Consider the following 22,056-nt stretch of genomic DNA (forward strand, 5'->3'; position numbering starts at 1 on the left):
CATCACTCACCCAATTAAAGTTTTCTCCTCGAGTCCCAGTACCAGGATGACGTTCAGACTGAGGGAGGGGATGCAGGCTGATCCTTGGACCAGGGGATCAGAGATGGGAAGATTCAAACAGACCCTCTAATGGGGGAGAGGGGATGCAGGCCAACCCTCAGACCGTTGATTGGGGAGGATTCAAACGGACCCTTTAACCAAGGAAGGGGGGGGGGGGGTGGTTCAGATAGACCCTCTGACCGGGGTGGGGGAAATGCAGGCCAACTCTTGGACCGGGGAGGGGTAGATTTAGACAGACCCTCTGACTGGGGGAGGGGAGATGCAGGCTGACCCTTGGACCAGAGGATGGGGTGGGGGGTAGATTCAGACAGACCCTCTGACCAGGGGAGGGGAGATGCAGCCTGACTCTTGGACCGGGGGAGGGGTGGGGAGAGCCAGGATGCAGACTGACAGCAAGGATGGTAATTTGAAGAAACAGTATCCTGAATGGTTTTCATCTTTTACTTAATGTTAATATCTGCTCATGTAAAAATATCTCTAAATCATCAAGCAAACATCACTGGAGGAAAACGTAAAAAGGCTATACCCGACTGTCACATACAGTGGGCGCTGGTAACTCCAGCTGTGAGTGGGATCACTCCAAGACTGGGATTATTCCAGGGCCATGCCAGATCGGGGATTAGCCCAGATGCATGGTCACTCCATGTTCTCAAAACATTGACATTGCTGGCATCAACCTTGCTGCTGGGAATACTGTAAAAACCCGGGGGGAGCCAGGATTATGCTGGAATCAGCCTAGCCTTGAGCTGTAATTGGAAATGGTGTTGAAAAGCACATTGAGCTTCTCTCTGCTGTCTCCCAAAGGATGATGGAACAGGTCAGAGAGGGACTGAATGGCCTGCTTTTGTCCCCACGAGAGGGCAAATTGAAGAATCTAGCTGGAACTGCTATTCCTCCACCACTGCACGTCCCACAGACACTGTGCCACTGTGGGAATGAGAGAGCAGAACTTGATTGATACTCTCAGGATTCGGGGAAACTCAGGATGAGCGAGCACTGCAGTGAGGAGGTAACGGTGCTGGAAGTCTGTCTGTCCAAGAGCTGACACTGCCATCCCTGGGTTTTATACAAATGCAAGCCGTCATCTCACATTGGGACAGGCAGCATTGGTGGAATTTTACTGGGAGAGGGGATCATAGAGTGATGTCAGCCAGACAGAACAGATAGATGGGGCGTCTCTCCCCTCACTCCACCTGGTCACCACTCTTACCAGAGGCCAACATCAGGGTATCCAGAGGGTCAGGGGTTGGAGCTACCTGGGCACAGGGCACCTGGCTCAGGACACAATGGGGAGAGGGGGCAGTGCTTCCATTGGGGGTGGGAGTGAAAGGGAGGCGGGGGGAGCCCTGCAGTGGCAGACAGTGGGTGTGGAGGGTGAGTAAATGGATGGTTGTGTGCTGAAGGTGGGATGGTTGATGGGTATGAGGTGGGTAGGTGTGCAGGGTGGGGTGGTGGGGAGAGTTGGGCGGTGGGTGGCAGGTGGTATGGGAGGTTGTGGCTATGGCTGGGTGCATGAGGAGGTTGGGGTGATGGGTGCGGAGGTTGGGACAATAGGTGTGTGAGCAGGGTAGGGAGGTGTGGGTGAGTGAGGGGTAAGTGAGGAGGGTGGGTGAGGAAATGGGTTAGCAGATGGGGTGGTGGGTGGGATGGGCAATGGGTGTGCAGGTGGGGTGAGGAGGTAGGTGCAGTGGGTGAGGAAGGTTGGGCGATGGGTAGGGTGGGGTGATGAGTAGGAAGGTGGGGAGGGAGGTGTGGGGAACACTACACTCCTGGGGCAGGATGGAGGAACATGCTAGATAATGATGCCATGTGTTCTCAGATGGTAGACAGCACCACTCCCCACATCTGGATTGACCGGCCTCAGGATGGGGCTTAATCCCTGGTCAATCCCAACCTGGCAGGGGATGGGGGTGTAATCCAAAGGGAAATGTTAGGTAGACCCTTGCTAAAGAGATCCCAGCAGAGTGGAGCCAGTATCAACGGTGGGTACGCGCAAATACTGAACACATTACCAGTGCTCAGCACGTGTCTGAATCCCCACAAGCTGGTGCACAACGCATCTCGGTCCTCGTGTCCATCTCCAAGGGGTTTTCGGCACATTCCGGCACGATCTGAAAAATGCAATAGAAGGGTCCGTGAGCTCAGGAGGAAGGTCTGCATCTCCATGTACTGGGCGGGTTGTGGAAGAATGCAAACTACGCACAGCACAATCCCACAGAGGCACCTGATCACAACTAGATGTGTTTGCAGCGGTTGGCTGGGGGGCAAAGTGGGCAACCCCCCACCCTCCACCTTCTCACCCCTTCCTCGACCCAGATTTGGGATCTTCCCATTCCACCATGAGCAGATGCAGCCCAAGTTACAGTCTCAACAATAGAACCACTGGTCCTCCCACGGCTGGGTCTCCCTCACCAGCCCCCCACGGTGCCGACCCCCCTCACTGCCCCTCCCACGGAGCCGAGCTCACTCACTGCCCCGCCCACAGAGCCGAGCTCACTCACTGCCCCGCCCACAGAGCCGAGCTCGCTCACCGCCCCTCCCACAGAGCCGAGCTCCCTCACCACCCCTCCCACGGATCCAAGCTCCCTCACCACCTCTCCCACACACAGTAGGACAAAGTGGGGGGGGTTTGTGTACCTGGAATAGACTGCTCACTCCAACGATAGAGTCAATGTTGCTGCTATAGTAACAGAGAACAAACTCGCCTCCAGCCTGTGGGATATCCTCGCCGCTCAGGTAGACCTGGTGACCAGAGGCAGGGTGACAGCAAGTGGGAATGTGAGTGGTCCCAGCAATATGCAAAAATGTGTTTCAGAAGGAGCATGGAATAATGCCTACACAAACGCCCAACACCTTGTTCATCAGACCCGTCTCTCTGGCTTAAGCCACACTCACCATCTATCTTTCCAAGCCTGAGCCTTGAAGGGTTTCCCCTAGGGTGGGGGTGATTGGGATCTAAAACACAGTGCCTGAGGAGATGCTGGGGGTCTGACCAGGAAGAGGTTGAGCAGGCTGGGGCTTTATTCCTTGGAGCGCAGGAGGATGAGGGGACATTGGCAAGGTGAGGGGGAGCTATATTGGGAGGAGGGTGGTGGGTGAAAGGAACAGGCTGCTCGTGGAGTGGTTGGGGCAGGGGGCAGTCCAGGTGGGGAGTTGGGACTGAAGTAGAGGGTCGGTCAGCTGGGCGAACGGAGCCGATAAGGAGGAACCGGGCATTGTGGAACTCTCTGGAACAGTGGAGCGTGGGGCCTCCTGGGGTCTGGAGATGGAGGAGAGGGGAGCTGAGTGAGGGCAGGGCACTCACCTCATATACATCCTCGTGGACTGCCAGCTGATCGTCCTTCACCCACAGATACGTCACATAGTCCTGGGGGGTCCGAAACCCGAACTGGGACAGGAAATGTGGTCAGTGAGCTCCATATGACCAAGACACCCTCACCCACTCTGACCCAGACCCCTCCACCCTGACCAAGACACCCCCACTTCTGACCCAGTTTTCCATCCCCCCTCTGACCCAGAACCTCCAATTGTACCTAAATATCACCCAGAGCACCCCCCCCCAGCTCTGACCAAGAACCACCTTCCTGGCTCATCTCCAACCCAGAAATCCCTGCTCTGACCCAGTTCCCTCACCCCCCACCTTTGTCCCAGACACTCCCCAACCTGGACTTGACACACAAGCCCAGCTCTGACCTAGACCCCCAACCCTGACCCCCATCCCCTAACCCAGAAACTTCTCCCCTGGCTTCAACTAAGACTTCCACACCCCAGCTCTGACCCAGATCTCTGCTATGACCCAGTCCACACCCTTTTTCGACCAGGACCACCCTTGCTCCAACTTAGACGCCCCCCCCCCCCCACCCGGACCTAGACACACATCCCACTCCGACCCAGGCCACACCCCCCCAGCCGAGCTCCAACCCAAAAACCCCCGCTCCCACCTAGCCAACATCCCCTCCCCCTCTGCTCTGACCCAGACGCCCCCCCATCTCCAACCCAGATGCCATCCCACACTCTGACCCAGAAACCCTTTCATTCCAAAACAGACAGTGTGGTGTAGGGAGCATAGGGAAGTTATGGTGGGGAGAGGGGGGTGGTGGCAGAATGGAGAGAGGTGGAGGGGCGAGTGGGGCAGCAGAGGGGGGGGGGAGTAGCTGATAGTTCTCAAAGGGGTTAGGGCTCTTATGTTGAATATTTATTGGTTTTGGAAGGGGGTGGGAAGGGGGGGAGGGAGGGTAGGGGGAGAAAAAAAAGTGAGAAAATGCCACTGTGTATATTTAATGAGAAATATTTGTATATATTTTAGTTGATATGGTTCACAGTGTGAAAAAACAAAAATTTTTTAAAAAGGATAGGGCTCCAGTTGAGGAACTGCGATGGAGGATGGGGTGTTGTATGTACCCAGAGAGGGATGGTAGAGGCAGGAGCCCACCCCACCTCAGCATCCCCAGGGTTACCTTGTAGAGCCCAATCCAGTCCCATAAGCTGCTGGGGTAGTCGTCTGCTACGCAGTAGGAGATGACTCCATCAAGCCCCGGCACCCACTTTCCCTGGGGCTGCAGCTCCACCAGAGGCTGAATGACCCTCTTCTCCAGCTGGGGACAGACAAAGGGTCAAGGGCAGGACAGTACTTCCCAGAGCTTTCCCATCGTCCACCTGTCAACCCCTCCCCTCCTGCCCTGTGATTGGATGGGTAGATCCTGGCTGGCCTGTGTCACAGTCACACAGGCCCTTTGGCCCACGTGTATAGGCTGACCATTGTATCTAAGCTCAGCCCACAGAGCCTGCCATACCTTGCCCAGAGCTGGCCAGGAGACCATGGCAACATGTCTACAGACCCCCTCTTCTCCTCTCCCTTCTGACCTTCACCCTCTGCTTCTGGACATCTATTGCACGGAAAAAATTCTCACCACCTTCCCTTCCTGCAGCCCTTTAGATTTTTCTACCCCAATCATCCCTCTAGCCTCTCTTGTGAGTGCTCCTGCTGCAGACCAACCGATATCTCATCATAGTTGACCGTCACTCCCTTGCTCTTGTATTCTCAGCCCCATGAGCTTCCTTCACCAATTTATCGACCTGAGCCCCATCCAGGGGACTTCACACCAATGTTATTTTTTGATTTTAAAATAAATGTTACCTTTCACAATGCCAAAGCTCTCAGTTCCTCAATATCCACCATCATCATTCCAACTCTGGATCCCGAGGACTCTAAACTTTTGGACCAGAATCCTGGATGGGACCTTGTCAGAGTCCATTGACCATTGAACTGTGCAGCATGAGAACAGATCCTTCGGCCTAACTGTGTATGCTAGACAGGAGCCCTTATTGAAGTCCACACAGACCACTTCCATCTCAGTATACCTTGTTACTTGTTCAAAACTGTGGGCAGTTTGCACTGTGCTGTTACGAGTCAGCAATCAGGTACAGGGTTCGAATCAGTGCTGTAAGGGTATCCGGAGGGTCAGGGGTGAGTGTAAGGATGTACGTTTGTATGTTCTCCCAATGTCTGCATGGGTGTTCTCCAGGGGCTCCAGTTTCCTCCCGCTATTCAAAACGTACCAGGGGTGGCATGGGCTCGTGGGCCAAAATTTCCTGTATTTAGACATTTAATCTAAATACATTTAAATTAAAAAGCTTAAGCAAATTTATCTGAGAGTATCTCCCACGAACAGATCTGTGTTGACTCTCCCATTTTTCTAAGTGCAGATCAATCCTCTTCCATGGCATTTTCCCCTTGAACCTCCCTGCCATTCACACGGGAGTCACTGGCCTATGGACGGGATGGTCATGTGATTAGATGGGATGGGCAGTCATGTGACCCTACCCACCACCAGCATCAGGATTGCTCGTTTCCATCAAGGAATCTGCTCCCCCGTTTCCTTACCTCCAGGCAAAAGGTTCCCACCACGGGCTTATGGTCACTGACTCCGTACTCCATTTGGCTGTCGTAGATATTTAAAGTGACTGTGATGGGCTTCTTGGCATCGGACCCCTGGCTCTCACTCTCACCATCTTGGCAACGCTCCTTCATTCTCCAGAGGATGCGGTCGGTCCAGGCTGGCTTCCGTCTCTTCTCACTGTGGGGAGGAAGCGAGAGGCTGGCACTGGGTTGAGAGAGGGGAAGGTAGGGAGAAGTGGAACTGGGCTAACAGAAGGGCCGAGGGACAGTGAAGAGAGACTGGCACTGGGCTGACAGAGGGGAGGGTAATACATCCTCCAAAGGGCAATAACACTCCTACTCCCCAGCAGGACAGGAGACCCTTTAATCTGGGCCTGAGCCCCCAACATTTGCAGGGAAGATCCAAGGACACCACAGCAGGAGGATGAAACCCCTCTCACCTGTCAACAGGATGTTGAGGGTGAACAGGTGGGGCAATCCAACTGGGGACCTCAGGTCTGCAGCCATGCTCTGGGTAACTGAAGTGCCAGTTGATGAAGTAGACAAAGATGATGTAGTCAAACAATAACCATGGCTTTTATTAGGAGAAATTCATAGAACAATAATGAAAGACAATAGATGCATATACAGTTATATCCAAGGGGAGTGTCCTTAACAGTAGAGATAATGCACAGCCAATGTTAGTACAGCAAGGCTCGCCAGAGGGGAGACAGGCAGCTTGGCAGACATTCACCACAGTAACCTCAGGAAGGGGTCTGAAACCCCCACAGCTCAGAGGCCAAGCAGCAGGATGCGGCCACGTGGCCCCTCGGTGACCTATTCTGCAATGATGTGGCCTCTTTGACCGGAGGGTGTGGGCAGAGAATTCCAGAGATTCACCGAGGGGTGGGGCACTGGAACCTACCATCCCCCCCCATTCCCCAACACCCCAGAGCTCAGAAAGGGCAAGTGGAACTTTCAACATTCCCAATGGAATTGTTCTGGGTGAAATTCTCAGTGGGGCACAGATTCACCATTGTTAGTATGGTTGCAGGATGGTCTCAAGGGCTGTGTGTCTGTCCCGATGTTACTCATGAGTTGGGACAGACTCGCTCTGACCCCATGCGATGACCTCGAGGAGGTACATATTCTTCTTATATTCTCTGCTAAGAGAGTGCAGAGAGTTAGGGTTCACCTGGTGTCGTAGTCTGTGGAGTCCAGGTTGAACTTGTAGGTGGGTTTGAAGAGCAGTGGTCCCTCGAGGAACCCCCTCAGCACTGGTTCCACCGTTCTAGCCTTATTCAGCTGTGGGGAGAGGGAGAGCAGGAGTGAGGGGGACTTGGTGACACGTTTCACAACCTCTGATCCTTTTCTCTCCCCTGACCTCGCCCATTCCTATTGCCCCTGAACAGTACCATCTCAGGCTGATGCAGAGAGGCGAGGCAGGTGAACTGGGAGAGGCACCAGGATCTGTGTTTCCACAGCACTGATCATGGAAAATTAGCGGAGAGAGGCGGAAAGATTTGGAGAGAGAATTTCAGAGGATGGGATTTCATCCCTGGAATTCACAGCAGGGAGCAATGGAGTGGTTCCAAGGAGTAGGAAACAAGGAATGCGAAAATACTGGAGCAATGACGGAACTGGAGGGGGTGACGGAGATTGGGAGGTGTGCAAGGACCGGGGAGGGGGGTCATGGAGACAGGGAGGAATATAGGGGACTGCGGAGTCATGGAGACAGGAAGAAGTGTTGGGGACCAGAGGGGATCACGGAGACATGGATGAGTGTAAGGACTGGGTGGAGTTACAGAGACAGGGAAGGATGCAGGGGGTCAGAGGGGGTTGCAGAGATAGGACTGGAGGGGAGGGGGTTACAGAGACAGACAGGGAGGGTAGGGGATCAGAGGGGTTGAGAGAGGGCTTCACGGGACTGGAGGGGTTGCAGTGATGTACATCAGTAGTAAAAGGGTGGTGTTAGTGGGAACTAGTATCCTGGTCAGTGGGTTTGAACCCTGCCTCCCTGGAGGCTCTCCTGTCCATGGGAGCGGCAGATAAAAGAGGGCTTCATGGGACTGGAGGGGTTGCAGTGATGTCCATCAATAGTAAAAGGGTGAAAGTGATTATGGGAACTAGTATCCTGGTCAGTGGGTTTGAACCCTGCCTCCCTGGAGGCTCTCCTGTCCATGGGCGTGGCAGTAATGTCTGCTAGTGGTTAGGCCCTATGAGCTGCTAGCCCTGCTGCGAACCTGGAGGATTGGCCTGACCTGGTCCTTGTCCCACAGAAGATGGAAGCGGTTCTTGATGATCGACTCGCGGATGAAGTGTAGTCCGTGATCTGCGATGCGAAAGTTGAGATCTCCAAACCAGAAGAGCAGGCTGCGAGAGACAAGAATCGTGGTGGAGGAGATCCTGGATCAGTGGGGTCTTGCGGCAGCGCGTGGTCAGGGCGCACAGCACACAGTTGGACAGGTGACACATAGAAGCATGTGTTCGTTCTGCGGCACACGGCCGCATGCGTCTGGACATGTGAAACATGCTGGTGCGCAGTTGAACATGCGGTACACGGAAGTGTGAATTTGGACACATTGCACACAGCGGCATGCATTTGGTTCACGGCACACGGCTGCGCGAGTTCCAACACACAGGAAGTGCAGACTCACTCGTGGTCGAGCATGGATGTGGCGGTGTCACTGGAGAACTGCAGTGCATCTAGGATGCGCTGGAAGCTGCCAAGGCGCTGGCTGCTGTTGTGTAGGTGGGCAGGCAGGTGGCAGTTCAGGAAGCAGAGCAGGTGCCCGTAAACAGACAGGCGGGATGCCACACCACCCTTGTTACCCTGTCCGGGAGCAAGAGGGCAAAGGTTAAATGGTCCTCACCCACAGCTGAGCTCCAGCAACAGGGGAGGGGCGGATGGACGATGAGGCCAGGAGAAAGGGCAATCTGGGTGGGGGGGTGGAGGGAGTGATGGCTGTTGGTGGGGAGGGGGGGGAAGGAAGGGATCCATGGGTGAGGGGGGGGGAAGGGATCCGTGGGGGGGAGGGAAAGGGAGAGTGAGCTGTGAGGAAGGGTGGGATGGTGGGAGGGCAGTGAGGAAGGGTGGGTGGTGGGAGGTGCTGAGAGATTGTGCGGGGGTCAGTCACAGCACAGAAACAGGCCCTTCAGCCTAACAAGCCCATGCCGATCAAAACATCCAACCTACACATCCCACCTCCCCACGCAGTCATAAGAAGAACGTGAAAACTCCATACAGACAGCAATGGAGTTAAGGATAAAGTCTCTCTCTGGAGTAGGACAAAGGCTGCTGGGTGTCGAGTTGCCCTCTGAGGGGTGAATAAAGAGAGTGGACTGCTTGAGTGAGGAGGGGTGACGGCTGTGCTCTGCAGAGAAATGAGAGGCCACCTGTTTGAAACGGGAGGGGGGTGGATGGAGGAATGATGGTCTCCCATCAACTCCCAGTCCCACAGGCTCAGCATTCAGGAACAGGGCAAGAAATAGCTTCTTGGGTGGGGAGAGGGGTGGGAAATATTTAGAATTTTCTCCCCAAGTGTGTTGATATTGATATGTCCAGGAGTGGGGAACTGAAGGAAAATGTCCATTGAATAGCAGGGCCCCGGAGCTGGACAGGAGACTGGGGGTACGGGGAGGGGGACTAGAGGGAATGAATAGCCTCCTCCTGCCACAGTATTACCCAGTGAGACCGATCCCAAACCCCAACACGGACACGTTCAGGGGAGACCTATGGGTTGAGACTGCTCTGTAAGGGGCCCTGGGACTGCAAGGATTACCGGGCAAGTGGAGGGAGCCTGGGGAAGGCCGTACCCAGTATCCGAAGAGGCCAGTGCGGGTGTAGCTGCTCCGCAGGTCCCGGATGAATGGCAGGTGCATGAATTTGATGTAGACGAGCAGCAAGAGCCCCTGCAAACGGATGGAGGATATCTGTGCGGCAAGAGAGGTCAGAGGTAAGAGAGCATCCCCTCCCTAGCTCAATACACCACCTCCATGGCCTCAGTCTGCCCCTCCCAGGGGTTTGTCTGCACCCCACTCTCTCCTCCCACCCTACCCTAGCTCAGTGTTCCAGAGAGGGCAAGTTTGCTGATGGGACAATGAATCATCTCTGGTCGATGAACAGTTATTCCTGCCCTAAGCCCATGGTGATGAGGGGGGAGCAGGGTCAGAGTGGTGAGGAGGAAAGATGAGGGCTGAAAGGCCTATTTCAGGGCTGTACCACTGGACAGAGCAGCTCCCAGCACCCACCAGCTGGATCCCACTACTCTGCAGACCATTCGTCTCACTCTGCCCTGTGCCCAAGCTATCCGAGTGCTCCCTGCATCTCTACAGTTCAGGGTTCATTGGAGGTGACAAGTACTATGGAAATGCAAGTCTCTCCTGCTCTTTGGAGGGCTTAACAATATGGGTCCATTTTTCCCAGGCAAAAAATACTGAGCAGGTATCCATGCCGAGAGCACATGACTCCCTGCAGGATAGGCCACTCAGCCCATTGAATCTACTGCCAGCTCTTCAGCCCCATTTTAAGATTCAATTTATTGTCATGTAATAAAAAGTGTCATATTACACAAATTTGCTTTTGCCCGCTGTAAGGCGGACAGATTCGCTATCGGCAGATATTGCCTGAAGTGCCTCTTACAGTCAGAAAAAGAGAATCAAAAGAGAGCACCCCCCCCCTCCCCCAGAGTTACCGAGTGTCTGTGGATTTGCCTCCAGTGCTTCCATAGCCACACAGAGACCAGTCCAAACCATCAGCAACCCAAGCTCCAGATTTGAACCACTGATGTGATTAGGAACCCTTCAGCAGCCTCTCACATCCTGGTTCTGATACCTGGTACCCCTTCAGCCAATCTTGAGCCAGTGTTCAGCAGTCCACAGCCCCTTGACTGCCTGCGTGGGTTCCTCGCTGCAAGTCACCAAACAGCCCACTGCCTGTGTGGGTCCTTTAGCTGGAGAATCTCTCACTGGTCTGCCATACATGAGGGTACAGGATGTGTGGGAGAATAAGGGGCAGTGATTACATCCCTTTCAACCTCCCTGTTCATTTCAGGCCAATCCTGGCAGGGATGCAGGAGTCCACTGTGTGACCAGCACAGCACCCTCTGGCTTGAGGGTTAGGACAGCCCAGTCCAGCCAATACAGAGAAGGGGCAGCCCAATCCCCCCAACACAACACCCATTGTAGAGAAGGGGCAAGCATTACAGTGGGGGTTCTGTAAGAGTGCTCAACTCATCTCCAAGAGTGTACAGAGAACTCCAGAGATTGGATCATCTTGAACCTGAACTCTACCAGATTCTCCTCCCTTGTACTGCCTAATACTGACCCCACTCACTGCTCTTACACTGGCATGGAGGTTGGGCTGGGACTCACCTTGACGTAGCCAAGGGGGGCTAGGATTTTGGTGAAGCAGAGGGTCCAGGGATCATCGAACACCATGTCAACCAGGAACGAGGACACCTTGGAGTTTAGCTCCTGCAAACTGATAACATCCAGTATGAGTGAGGTGGGTTGGTGCAGACTGGATTGGGGCGGGGTGGGAGAGGCAGTGCACTGCTAGACTGGGGTGGAGGAGTAGGGCACTGGGGGACTGGGGTCAGGGGTGGGAGTGGGGAGCTGCTGTGGGGAGAGATGCAATGGATGGTGATTGGCTAAAGTGGGGGGTGGGGAGATGAGAGAAATGAAGATGGGTGAGAGGTAGCTGTTATTAATTAAAGCCAGGTACAGGTTGGTGCAATACAATTCCTGCATCAACTGTACCTCACCCCACAAAAACTACATAAATCTAAACCAGAAATTTCAGAAATGTGCTTTAGGTTTGGTGTGGAGATTGGAACCTTTATCCATTCAGTCTGGCTGTATACAAAGGTGAGAACCTGGGGGACATGTTGAAAAAAATTACAAAGGCGGATTTTCCACAGAATCCAGAATTGTACCTTCTGGGAGACATTATGGACTGTTTTAGGCTGTCCAGATACCAAGTTTGGTTTGTGAAGGTCACCTTGTCGGTTGCCAGGAAATGTACAGCGGTCACATAGAAGTCCAGCTCCCACCTAAATATTACACGGTGGAATATGGAAATGCAGAGTTTTATCCCCTGGAGAAAACCACATCCGATTTAAAGAGGAAACATGACACATTCGTTAGAATGCGGCAGCCCTACCTGTAACATATTGGTACGCAGATATGACTGACCCCCTTCAGAACAAGGGCACTGAAACAATCTGTCCCAGCAGGGAAACAATCAGGATCAAAGAAGTGGGACGTAGCGCAGACGACGGGCTCTTGGGATTTTGTCCTTGACCCCTTTTTATTTAAGTACCGGGGGTTGATCAGTTTTTCGCAAGGGTCGTTGACTCAATGGATTTGTGTTTTGTGTATTTGTAGAATTTCTATAACTTTATTCTCAGTTGTATTGGGGCATGGGGGAGGGGAGGGGAAAACGGACTCTGTATGTTATACATAAGTATTGTAGGAAAGTGTATTGTTGCCTGAATCTATACGAGATTCGCCACTACCCCCTGCCACACCTTGTTACCCCCTCAGCCCAGTCTCCCCATGTCTCCCACCCCCCCAGTCTCCCCCGCACGTCCGTCTCCTCCCCTTTCACCCACCACCCCCTTCACATATCCCCCCCCATGTCAGCCCAATCACTCCCCTATCACACCCCCATTACCCAGTCCCTCAGCAATCCCCCCCCACCAGCATCCCCAGTCCCCCCAATTCTCCCTTTTGGTGGGGGAGGGGGAAATCCCCTAAGCCTTCCCCTTCAACCCCCAAAACTACCTCCATATCTCTCTCCCTCAAGCTCCCTCACTCCCTCCCTCCTTTAGTGACCCCACTTCTCCATCCTCCCCAAAATGACTCACCCAATGACGTACATATCCGTCTCCTGGGTCGCAGACTCTGACTGGAGTAAGCATGTAATGTCATCGGGAGGGGCGGCCGTTCCCACATTCCACGTAACAATATGGAGCCTATGGGGAGATAGAGGGGCAAGATGGAGGATCAACGAGAGGGAGAGATGGTGAGAGCCCCTGGTGACCTTGGAACATCTGGGAGCCATGGACTCCCAGTGGAGCTCCAACCTGGGACATCTAGGAGCCATGGTCTCCCAACAGAGTGCCTCATCCTTGATCCCAGGATGTGAAATGCAAGAAGTCGGTTGGTGAGATCCATCTGCAGCCACTGTTTAGCCGGGGATAGAGGCTGGGATTATATCCAAGCACCTTATTCGAGGTGGAGCTGCAGCCCACATCCTGAACCCTGTCCTCACGCCCTGCTGCAGTCTCTCCTTCCTGCCACTGGTCCTGTCCCTCCATCTTTGCCCTCCCTCCACTTTCCTTCACATCTGCTCACTTTCCCCTCCCTCCACCCCTTCACCTACCTCTCCTTCCCTCCACCTTCCACCTCTCCGCCCTCCTCCCACCTCTCCCTCCCTCCATCTCTCCATCTGTTTTCCCATCCCTCCACCTCCCCCACTCCTCTCCACCCGCCTCCCCCGACACCTCTGCCCATCTCCCTTTCACTTCTCCGTCTGCCTCCCCTCCCTTCATCTCCCTCCCACTGTTTATCCTTCCCTCCACTTCTCCTTCCCTTTTCCACGGGGATTATGCATTCAATCCTATTTCCTCACAAAGCCAGTAGTGTGATTAGCGGTGTTTCTGATTAAAGTATCGAGATCACGAGTGCTTTCAAAGGCATTTGATAAATGCATAATAGATTTTTTCATATACAGGAGCACGTGGAACTAGAGATTGGGTCGCATGAGAGGGGAAGTGTGTGGGATTTACTGGGTCTGGATGGAGAGTGCAGCATTAGCATTAGTACTTCTGATCCGTAATCTCAAAGTCTGCCAATGAGTCACACAGCATTATTTTAAAGAGTGAACAGGGTTGGATTGGAGCTGGAGACTGTGGCCAGAATGGTGCCTTGGCAGGGATGTGGCAGATGCAGTTTTATGACATGAGGTGATGAGCCTCACTGGGAACAGTTCAAAGTCAATTCAATTTATACTGCCCCCCCCCACCCCAGCTCCAGTGTGGCCTCACACAGACACCCCCTCTTTCTGAAGGTGGCGAACTCCAAAAGTGCCGGAATAAGACTCAGTGGCTGTTGAAGGCGCTAAATAAGTGAACTGAGCTCGGGGCACGATCTCCAGGGTCTCTTACCCAAACTTGATGGCCTTACGAGTCCCACGCACGGTCTTCAACCCTTCTGTGTGGTGATAGTGATCCATCATCCTCCTAGGGCAGTGAGAAGAGTGAACACAGCCATGGTGAAAGAGGTAGAGGCCAAGCGGAAAGAGTAATATTTCTTAAAACATTAGCTGACTAACTTTGATAGCAGAGCACATTCTCATCACCCATCCCGCAGTGCATGGCTCCCTCACCGCCCATCCTATGGCACGCGGCTTCCTCACCGCCCATCCTGCGGCGCGGGGCTCCCTCACTGCCCATCCTGCGGCGCGGGGCTCCCTCACTGCCCATCCTGTGGTGCGGGGCTCCCTCACCATCCATCCTGCAGTGCAGGGTGCCTTCACCACCCTTCCCGCGATGTGGAACCTCCTGAATAGTGTACATACACCTGCAACACACACTCAAACACACTGCTGCCCTTGCATCTAGATTGAAGTGATCTTTGCAAAATTAATGCCGCCGAAAAATCAGAGAAAATTCTGAGGCCCTTCCAGCCTGTACGATATGCCAGCATCTGTTTAAGCTCCATCTCTCCACACATAGACAAATTCATCAACTTCTCGGAAAGTTCAGAAATTGAGGTTTAACCTGCCCCAGAACCTACCCGACTTCATCCCTCCTGATTGTTCAGTGGGACAATGGGATATTCAGCTTCCTCACCTCTCGTTCACCCATTCCACTGTTACCCTGAAATCCCAGACCCAGCGCCTCAGTGACCTGTTAACTCCAGGGAGTACACAGGACCATTACATGGAACAAATCAGCACAGGAACAGACCCCTTCAGCCTACCTGGTCTGTGCTGAACGAGGCCCAAATTAAACTAAAACTCTGCAACTTGAACACCATTCATATCAATGATTTATTGCCAGATACACCAAGAAGTAGTTTTATTCTTACGTTGCCCTCCATTCATTGTTTATTTTTCTGTCTACCGGGAAGCCGTTTAAACCCTCCTTCCACCACTATCTCTGGCAGCCTGTTACAGGCACCCACCCCTCTCCTTGTGAAAAAAACCCCCTTACCCTACACATCTCTTTGAATTCCTCTCACCTTAAATGCACGTCCTCTTGTGTATGACGCTGTTACCCTGAGGAGAAGACTGACTGTCCAACTTCCATCAGGTCTCAGTGCTACTGACGCCGATACTCTGTGGGAACTGGCTCGATGATCTCATTTTCTCTCTGGATTTATTTCCTCACTTCCTGCAAGTCCTGCAGCCGATCCCTCCTCAGCATTGACCCAGATTCTCCTAGCCCCCGGTCGTGGGAGTGACCTGCTCAGAAAGTCATGGCATGGTTAGTGCAATGCTGTTGTGGCGCCAGCAACCAGGGTTTGAATCCCCTTGCTGGCTGTTGAAGAGTTTGTACGTTCTCCTCTTGTCTGCATGGGTTTCCTCCAGGTGCTCTGGTTTCCTACTACTGTTCAAAAATGTACCGGGGGTTGTAGGTTAATTGGGTGGCAGTCTCCTGGGCCAGAAGGGTGTTACCGTGCTGTATGTATGTCTAAATTTGAAATCGGTCTTTAACGGGTGGGAACAAACTGTCCCTGAAATATTTTAATTTCTCTAGCACCTGTCACCATCCCAGAACACTTCAAGCAGTCCACAGTAACCAAACACTCCATAGGTACAGGTGGCTACATGGCTACTATATGAGCACAGTAAGATCTCAGATCGTGACCAAACAGTATGTTTTCTCATGCTGTTTCACTCCAAGATACATTTCAGCCAAAATGAGCATTGGCACCTTCCTCCAAAGAGTGTCATAGATTTACTCTGTGTCCTTTTGTGATTTCGCCTGAGCCTTGGCCAAATAGGTTGGTCAGAAAAATCAGTCCTGAGGCAATGCCAGCGACCCAGCACCAGTTGACTAGCAGCTAGGGTGGGAGGGTCACTGTCTCCAGGGCAATGATAGGATGCCCTACGAACATTGGTGAAGGTTCAGAGGAGGTTCACAAGGATGATTCTGGGAATGAAAGGGTTATTACACAAAGAGCATTTGACGGCTCTTGGCCTGAACTCGGAATTTAGGAGAATGAGGTGGGGGGGAGATCTCACTGAAACATTTTGAATGTTGAAAGGGATGGACAGAGTCAATGGGGAAAAGTCGTTTCCCATGGTGGGAGAGTCTAGGACAAGAAGGCACAACTTCACGATTGAAGGGTGTCCACTTAGAACCGAGATGCAGAGGAATTTCTTCAGCCAGAAGGTGGTGGATCTGTGGAATTTGTTGCCACAGGCAGCTGTGGAAGCCAGGTCTCTTTGTGTATTTAAGGCTGAGATTGAGAGATTCTTGATTAGCCAGATCATCAGAGGTTATGAGAAGGCCAGGCAGTGGGAAAATGGATCAGCTCATGATTGAATGGTGGGGGGGGAAAGAGTCTCGATGGGCTGAATGGCCTATTTCTGCTCCAATGGCTTCTGGTTTTAGAGACATCACTATTAGCTGGTGGTTAAGGTGAGCAAGGGAAAGTTTAAAAGGGATATGCAGGACAAATACTTTTTTTTTTACAGTGGGAACAGAAACAATAATGATGTTGAAGACACTTGACGTGAAGGGGATGGATGAGTATCTGTCAGGTGCAAGGAACAGTATTCCAGTTAGATCTGGGCATCCTCTCTGGCACTGGCTCAAAGGCCAGCGGGCCTGTTGCAGTGCTGTTCTGTTTAATGATCAATGGGTCTGAGAAGAGGTGAAAAGTCTTCATTCAGAGGGCACTGAACCGCTGGAATTCTCCATCCAGAAAGGTTCAGTCACTGAGTTCAGAACAGACAGATGTATTTCCCCTCCTAAACCCGCTCTTCTGCCTTCTCCCCATCATTTACTGATCAACCTCTGCTTTACATCTTGGCACCAGGGTCCACAGATTCGCCTCCCTCTGGCTGAAGACATTTCTCCAAATCCAAAGGGACATCTCTTTACTCCGAGGCTGTGCCCCCCAACCCCACTTCTACTCACCCCCCAACCCTCCACCCCCAGGCCAACAGATTCGCCTCCCTCTGGCTGAAGATATTTCTCCAAATCTCTTTACTCCGAGGTTATGCCCCTCCCACCCCCACCCCCTCCACGCACACCCCCCTCCCCTCTCCACCCCCCCCACCCACACCCCCCTCCCCTCTCCACCCCCCCACCCACACCCCCCTCCCCTCACCCACAGATTCTCCCACTGCTGCAACCAGCTGCCCCACGTTTGGAAGGTTTCAGAGATCCCCTCCCATCCCCACCCCCCTCCCCCCATCCCCACCCCCCTCCCATCCCCACCCCCCTCCCCCCATCCCCACCCCCCTCCCCCCATCCCCACCCCCCTCCCCCCATCCCCACCCCCCTCCCCCCATCCCCACCCCCCTCCCCCCATCCCCATATCCCCCCAACCCCTCCCCTCCCCATCCCCCCAACCCCTCCCCATCCCCCAACCCCTCCCCCATCCCCCCAACCCCTCCCCATCCCCCTAACCCCTCCCCCATCTCCCTAACCCCTCCCCCAAATCCCCCCAACCCCTCCCCCATATCCCCCAACCCCTCCCCCATATCCCCAACCCCTCCCCCATATCCCCCAACCCCTCCCCCATATACCCCCCATCCCCATATCCCCCCCATCCCCATCCTTCTCATGACCAGGGTTCCAACAGAGGAGGGGCTGATGATGGCAGAGTGAGGGGGGGGGAATGTAGGTGATGACCGGGGGGGGGAATCTGATGCCCCCAGCACACCCGCCCCACGGAGCCGGGCCACCCACTCACTCACCCCCCGCCGCCGCCTGGGCCCCGATCCCCGGTCTCCTCAGCCCCGGCCCCGGTCCCGGTCCGTTGACGCCGCTCGCGCCGCCGCCCGATCGCCGCCGCCCCCACCCCCCACCGGAATCCTCAGCGCCCTCAACGATTGGTCGAAGGCCATCAGCTGACCCGCGGTCTCCACCAATGAGCGCAACGGCTGCCGGGAACAACAAGCCGATGGCCGGCTCCTCCCAGATGTGGATACCCGGGACCTTCTCCACGACCGAGGCTAGGGGAGTTTCAAACGACAAGGCAAGATTTACATGGGGGGGTGGGGGTGAGGGGGGTGGGGGGGGGGGAGGTGAGGGGGGGTGGGGGGGGGGGGAGGTGGTGGGGGGGGGGGGTGAGGGGGGGTGGTGGAGGTGGGACAGTTGTTGCCCTCAATAGGCACATTGCTGGGAAATGTTAGAGGGTAAATGAGAGAGAGGTTGGCCAGCATAGGGCAAAGGGGCTGTGTGGACAAAGAGGAACATTACCCCACAGGTGCTCTCTATTGGACCCCTCAGGAAATCAGTGCAGAGCACAAAAAGCCCATCAACTCTGCTCCTTCCCCTCACATCCCCCTTGGTGACACAGGTCTCCACTGAGGAGGGGGATAAACAGGTAGGCTTTTTCCACTGAGGGTGGGTGAGATACAACCAGAGGACCTGGGTTAAGGGTGAAAGGGGAGAGGTTTAGGGGAATCATTAGTGGGAATTTATTCACACAGAGAGTGGTGGGAATGTGGAACGAACTGCCAGCTGAAGGGGTGAGTGGGCTCAATTTTAGCATTGAAGAAGAATTTGGACAGGTACTTGGATGGGAGGAGTACAGAGGGTTATGGACTGGGTGCAGGTCAGTGAGACTCAGCAGTGAAATGGTTCGGCACAGATTAGAAAGACCTGTTTCATCACTGCAAATGTTCTAGGATTCTGCTGAAACTGCAGTATAGAGTCTTGCCAGCTGTCCCAGACGGGTTCCTCAAGCTTTGCCACCCTGGCCTCCCTCGTCCCACCACGCCCATGATCTCTGCTGCTCCAAATGCAGCCTCAATCCACTCGATATAATCGCTGCAGCACCATTAGCCACGTCCTCAGCCTCACAGATTCCTGTGTCTCCTCACCCTGTGTCCCGGTTTTCCGTGACTGGTTTAATACCCAATCACCTGCTGGTTCGTAACGACGTTCATACTGTAGTTTACCCATGGACCCAGTCCGGAGTACATATTATGAAAGGTTAAAAGTGGCCAGAGTCCAAAGGGTTAAAGGCGCTCCAAAAACGTTGAAGGGTTGTCAACATTAAAGGTTACCGGTTTTTCTTTCTCCAACTGGCTGCCTCGCTGTGTATTTGCACTCGTTTCTGTTGGATGACTCTCCCAGTGACGGCATCATTATGTTCAAGGTGCGATTACTTCCAGACACAATTATTGCAGCTCATTTATCTGCCAGCTCCATCCCTACTCAGGACTGAACTGCTCCATGCGAATGCAGACCGAACCCTGGACATTCTTTCCCGACACGAGCATTCAGGACGCTCACCTGGAGGAGCAGGTTCCAAACTCCATTTGCAGCTCCGAGGTGATATTCCAGGCTGCCTCCCCCTGCTGCCGGAAGGGCTTCCTCGTGAGAGATTCCATCAGAAATCCTGGCTCCAACCTCAGCAGTACTTAACGTGCTGAGGTTGGCCCCATGTCCTTCGATTCACCTGGACTGGGGCTGGCCCGATCTCAGCCTGAGTCACTCTCCTCCTGCAGCACTCAATCCCTCTACAATTTAAAACAAAATTCACGACAGCCAACGTGTACCATATACACGCATGCAATAGTCAAATTTTGTGGACCAATATTTGGGGGGGGGGGGGGTCAACTATTACGTGCATACTACTTTTGACTGCGGTAATTGCCTGCGTCGTTTGAGGTGCCAGGAGCTTGGATGGGTGGGCGAGGGTTTGCGATCAGGGCATCATGAGCTGGGATGAGCAGGCGGCCGAGGAGAGGGCTGTGGTATGGGCATCAGGAGCCCCACTGGCTGGGTGGCCGGGGCCAAAATAAGGGGTCGATTTTAACACGTGCAAATTGTATGTAGGACGCCCATCTCCTCTGGTGTTCAGGTGGGTGAGTGGGTTAGGTAATAAATCACATCGCCGTTAGCCCAGCGCCATGACGGGGAATCAGGCGCTGTTATGTAGTTCATATGTTCCCTAGGATCCCTGCTTTACTCCCACCGTTCAAAATATCTCAGGGGTTGTAGGTCGATTGGGTGTGATTGGGCAGCACGGGCTTGTGGGCCGAAAGGGCCGGTTACCGCATTGTATGTCTAAATGTCAAACTTTCCAAACATTCACAGCCGTGATTATATTAGGAGTCCTTCGATTCGAAGAAGACACGTTGTTCAGTTTATCCGTGGGCATGAAGGAGATTCTGCAGTTGCAGTCTGGAAGCGCAGAGTCTGGCACAATGGGGGCACTGGAAGCCCATTGTAAGAACCGTGGCTGCTGCTTTGTGACACCGTTCAGAGTTTTCCATCAGTTTTTGGCAGCGTCCGTCTTCAAAACTGGTGCAGGCTTCAGAGCACAGATCTGTCAGTAGCTGCAGATTCTAGTCCTCTGGGCTGGATGCCACCGCAGGGTAGTCTTTCCTTCACTGCGTCTTTATAGCGCTTGCAATCACTTTCCGCTCTTCAGTTCACTATAGAGCAGGTGGCGACCATTCTGTTGAAGTGTCCCACCTTCTGCATCTTGGCTCTGATGATTAGGGACTCGTGTGACCCAAGACCTCCAGGTTGGAGACATGGTTTTGCCAACGGATGCCAAGTAATAATTTTTTTCTTTTTCTTTGGCTTGGCTTCGCGGACGAAGATTTATGGAGGGGGTAAAAAGTCCACGTCAGCTGCAGGCTCGTTTGTGGCTGACCAGTCCGATGCGGGACAGGCAGACACGATTGCAGCGGTTGCAAGGGAAAATTGGTTGGTTGGGGTTGGGTGTTGGGTTTTTCCTCCTTTGCCTTTTGTCAGTGAGGTGGGCTCTGCGGTCTTCTTCAAAGGAGGCTGCTGCCTCCTTACATCCTAAATGGCTTCTGAAGACCATGTCCCCACATTCTGCATTGCCTCATCAGGGAAAAACATCACCCTCGACAGCAGGCACTTCAATTAGAGCACGTCTTCTTCAACACAACCTTCCACAGAACATTTCCTCCCTCCCACAAAACACTTCATGAACCTTCCTAATAACGCTTCTCATTAAAAAAAAAATCAGTGCCCAAAGTCTGGTCTCACCTGTGTTCTGTAAACTGCACGTGCAGCAAAACCCATTACCCCCCCACATAACCCATTTGGTTTCATATTTGTAGCACCAACAGGTCAATGATTTTGGCATCAGGACTCCCAAGTCCTTCCAACCAAAGTGGATCATCTCATTTCACTTCAGTGTATTCTACCTGCTGTATTTGTATCAGACCATAAGACACAGGAGCAGAAATAGGCCATTCAGCCCATCAAGTCTGCTCCACCCTTTAATCATGAGCTGATCCATTTGCCCACAGCCCCACTGCCCAGCCTTCTCCTCATAACCTTTGATACCCTGGCTAATCAAGAACCTGTCAATCTCTGCCTTAAATACACCCAATGACCCAGCCTCCAGAACTGCCTGTGGCAACAAATTCCACAGATTCACCACACTCTGGCCGAAGAAATTCCTCTGCATCTCTGTTCTAAGTGGATGCCCTTCAATCCTGAAGTTGTGTCCTCTTGTCCAAGACTCTCCCACTGTGGGAAACAATCTTTCTCCATTTACTCTGTCCACACCTTTCAACATTCAAAATGTTTCAATGAAACTCCCCCTCATTCTCCTAAATTCCAACAAGTTCAGGCCAAGAGCTGTCAAACGCTCCTGGAATCATCCTTGTGAACCTCCTCTGAACCTTCTCCAACGTGAGCACATTTTTTCTTAAACAAGGAGCCCAAAACTGCTCACAATTCTCCACATGAGGTCTCACCAGGGCCTTATAAAGCCTCAACATCACATCCCTGCTCCTATATTCTATTCCTCTTGAAATGAACGTCAGCATCACATTTGCCTTCTTCACCCCCAACTCAACCTGCAAGTTTCCCTTTAGGCTCCTGCACGAGGTCCCCCAGGTCCCTTTGCATCAGGGTATTTTCAATTTTGTCCCC

General features: G+C 53.3%; 2 protein-coding genes across 5 annotated transcripts; one reads left to right on the plus strand and one right to left on the minus strand.

The window, feature by feature from the left end:
- Positions 1 to 487: 487 nt before the first annotated feature.
- On the minus strand, positions 488 to 17,979 carry inpp5ka (inositol polyphosphate-5-phosphatase Ka). Of its 4 annotated transcripts, XM_069910379.1 has the most exons (15): positions 17,880 to 17,979; positions 15,188 to 15,410; positions 14,110 to 14,184; positions 12,808 to 12,915; positions 11,875 to 11,991; positions 11,312 to 11,420; positions 9,755 to 9,871; positions 8,596 to 8,771; positions 8,200 to 8,311; positions 7,134 to 7,243; positions 5,945 to 6,137; positions 4,518 to 4,655; positions 3,365 to 3,448; positions 2,698 to 2,802; positions 488 to 2,171 (listed from the first exon to the last, which is right to left on the minus strand). In XM_069910379.1, exons 3-15 carry the CDS (start codon positions 14,178 to 14,180, stop codon positions 2,079 to 2,081), a joined length of 1,533 nt encoding a protein of 510 aa, XP_069766480.1. In that variant the 5' UTR covers positions 14,181 to 14,184; positions 15,188 to 15,410; positions 17,880 to 17,979; the 3' UTR covers positions 488 to 2,078. The 4 variants fall into 4 exon arrangements, with proteins under 4 accessions (XP_069766480.1, XP_069766482.1, XP_069766481.1 ...); XM_069910381.1 differs by lacking the exon at positions 4,518 to 4,655; XM_069910380.1 differs by lacking the exon at positions 11,875 to 11,991 and having other exon boundaries at positions 17,880 to 17,978.
- On the plus strand, positions 17,802 to 20,800 carry LOC138749253 (uncharacterized). Its single transcript, XM_069910396.1, has 2 exons — positions 17,802 to 18,160; positions 20,233 to 20,800. The coding sequence occupies exons 1-2, from the start codon at positions 17,810 to 17,812 to the stop codon at positions 20,236 to 20,238; spliced, it is 357 nt and encodes a 118-aa protein (XP_069766497.1). The 5' UTR covers positions 17,802 to 17,809; the 3' UTR covers positions 20,239 to 20,800.
- Positions 20,801 to 22,056: the final 1,256 nt, after the last annotated feature.

The sequence above is a fragment of the Narcine bancroftii genome, chromosome 14 (assembly GCF_036971445.1).
Source record: "Narcine bancroftii isolate sNarBan1 chromosome 14, sNarBan1.hap1, whole genome shotgun sequence".
NCBI lineage: Eukaryota > Metazoa > Chordata > Chondrichthyes > Torpediniformes > Narcinidae > Narcine > Narcine bancroftii.